We start from the raw sequence: 2,340 nt of genomic DNA on the forward strand, positions 1-2,340 counted from the left end.
GACCGTACATTCACACGGATGGTTATATACTACTATCCCAATCCGCCGATGCCAGAGTAATTTTGTTTTCTTTAAATACATAAAATTTAATATGCTAAAATATAATTTAAAATATAAATTAATTTGTATCATTTAACCGTATGTTGAGTATTATGTATTAGTTAAAATTTTAAATATTAACCAAGTTTTATTTGGGTGTTTCAAATAAATTAAAAAGTGTGGATTCAAAGGGATATGAAAGAAAGAGAATTTCTCCGAGATGTTTTATGCAGATGGATATTCAAAAAGCCTACGATACAGTGGATTGAAATGCGCTTGAAAAAATCTTGAATGAGGTGGGTTGTCCTCGGCAATTTACGAATTGGATAATGATTGCGGTATCGACTGTATCCTATAGATTCAACGTCAATGGGTACAAGACTGAGATCATGGGAGCGAGAAGGGGCCTCCGACAAGGCGACCCAATATCACCTATGCTCTTTGTTATTGTCATGGAATGCCTCAATAGATACTTGTACAAAATGCAAAAGGATGGAGACTTTAATTATCATCCAAAATGTGATAAATTGAAGATTACAAACCTTTGTTTTGCGGATGACTTACTGCTTTTTTCCAGGGGTGACAAGATCTCAGTTGGTATGATGATGAGGGCCTATGAAAGTTTCTCGAAGGCAACAGGTCTGTTGGTGAATCCACAGAAATGCAGCCTGTTATGTGCTGGTATTGATGCTGTGACCAAAAGGGAGATTCTAGAGGTATCGGGTTTCCAAGAAGGGCAATTACCGTTTAAATATTTAGGCGTTCCGGTGACTAGTAAAAAGTTATCTACCATCCATTATTCACCTTTGATTGATAAAATTGTAGGCAAAATCAAGCACTGGACAGCACGACTCTTATCTTATGCAGGAAGGTTACAGCTTGTCAATAGCGTTATGTTTGCACTTACTAACTATTGGCTAAACTGTTTTCCTTTTCCCAAAAGTGTGCTACAGAAAATTGAAGCAATCTGCCGGATTTTCCTATGGACCGGGGGATTTGAAGGAAGCCGTAAATCTCCGGTAGCTTGGAAGCAAATCTGCAGTCCGCGAAGCTGTGGTGGTCTGAATATCATTGACATAGACATTTGGAATAAAGCTAACTTGATGAAATTACTTTGGAATTTGAGCAGCAAAGAAGACTCCTTATGGGTGAAGTGGATACAAGCATATTATGTAAAGAGAAGCGAGCTGATGCATATTGAGATGAAAAACACCGATTCTTGGATCATGAAAGCCATACTAAAGCAGCGAGAAGATCTGGAAAAAATAGACAATATGGAAGAACTCATGATACGAGGCAGCATCAATATGGGTAAATTATATCGTAAACTGCAAGATTGTGGACAAAGAAAGGAATGGAAGAATTTGTTATACGGAAACACCGCGAGGCCCCGTGCAAACTTTATATTGTGGCTTGCGTGCCATGGTAGATTATCAACCAAGGATAGATTGTGCAAGTATGGAATGATTGATGATAAAAGTTGTTGTTTCTGTTCAGAAGAGGAATCGATGAATCATCTATTCTTTGTGTGTGATAACAGTAAGCGTGTTTGGATGGAAGTTTTACAATGGGTGCAAATTCGCCATGATCCAAGTGATTGGCCTAATGAATTACATTGGCTCACACATCACACCAAAGGGAAAGGGACTCGAGCGGCTGTTCTCAAAATGGCGATTGCTGAAACCATTTATGAGATTTGGAATATTCGGAACAACAAAATTTTTGGCCAAGCTATTGATATCAATACAGTAGGAAAGAAAATAATAAATACATTGGTGAATAGAGGGTGGAATAATAAAAGGCTTAGGAAATATATAGATATCTTAATGCTAGAAGGGGATAGCATATAGGTTTTATTTATTTGTCTGCCACGTTTTTTAGTCTATTGGGTGCTGGGTGATAGCTGGATCCAAATGGGATCGCTTTGTATCTATTGATTTTTTTTTTGAATTTAATAAAGTATTTTTTATATTAAAAAAAATTTTTTTTGTCTTCACATATAGTTCAAAAAATACAAAGCTAAAAAGAGTATAGGACCCATGCGCAATAAGAATTGCATTTTTAGATTTTAGTTTAAAACACAATGCACAAATTCAAAAATAAATCTAATGATACACAAAATCAATTTTACTAGAGCTATGAAAAGAGAAAATCCAAAATGATAAGACTATACTTAAAGTATAAAGTCAAACTTTTAATTCACAAGACTACACACAAGTTGTCCAGAGATTTGTAGAAGCAAATAACATAAAAAGGGGATTGTATTGTATTTTTAGAAATATAAATTTTCTACTAAGATGA

At 35.4% G+C, this 2,340-nt stretch overlaps 1 protein-coding gene across 1 annotated transcript; it reads left to right on the forward strand.

Annotated features, from left to right (window-relative positions):
• Positions 1-368: 368 nt before the first annotated feature.
• Positions 369-1,889, forward strand: LOC114416036. The gene has a single exon (XM_028380919.1). It carries the CDS (start codon positions 369-371, stop codon positions 1,887-1,889), a length of 1,521 nt encoding a protein of 506 aa, XP_028236720.1.
• Positions 1,890-2,340: the final 451 nt, after the last annotated feature.

The sequence above is a fragment of the Glycine soja genome, chromosome 6 (assembly GCF_004193775.1).
Source record: "Glycine soja cultivar W05 chromosome 6, ASM419377v2, whole genome shotgun sequence".
Lineage (NCBI taxonomy): Eukaryota > Viridiplantae > Streptophyta > Magnoliopsida > Fabales > Fabaceae > Glycine > Glycine soja.

Excerpts from the sequence above, each read along its gene's own strand:
- LOC114416036 (XM_028380919.1), top strand. The coding sequence starts at position 369 with ATGATTGCGGTATCGACTGTATCCTATAGATTCAACGTCAATGGGTAC.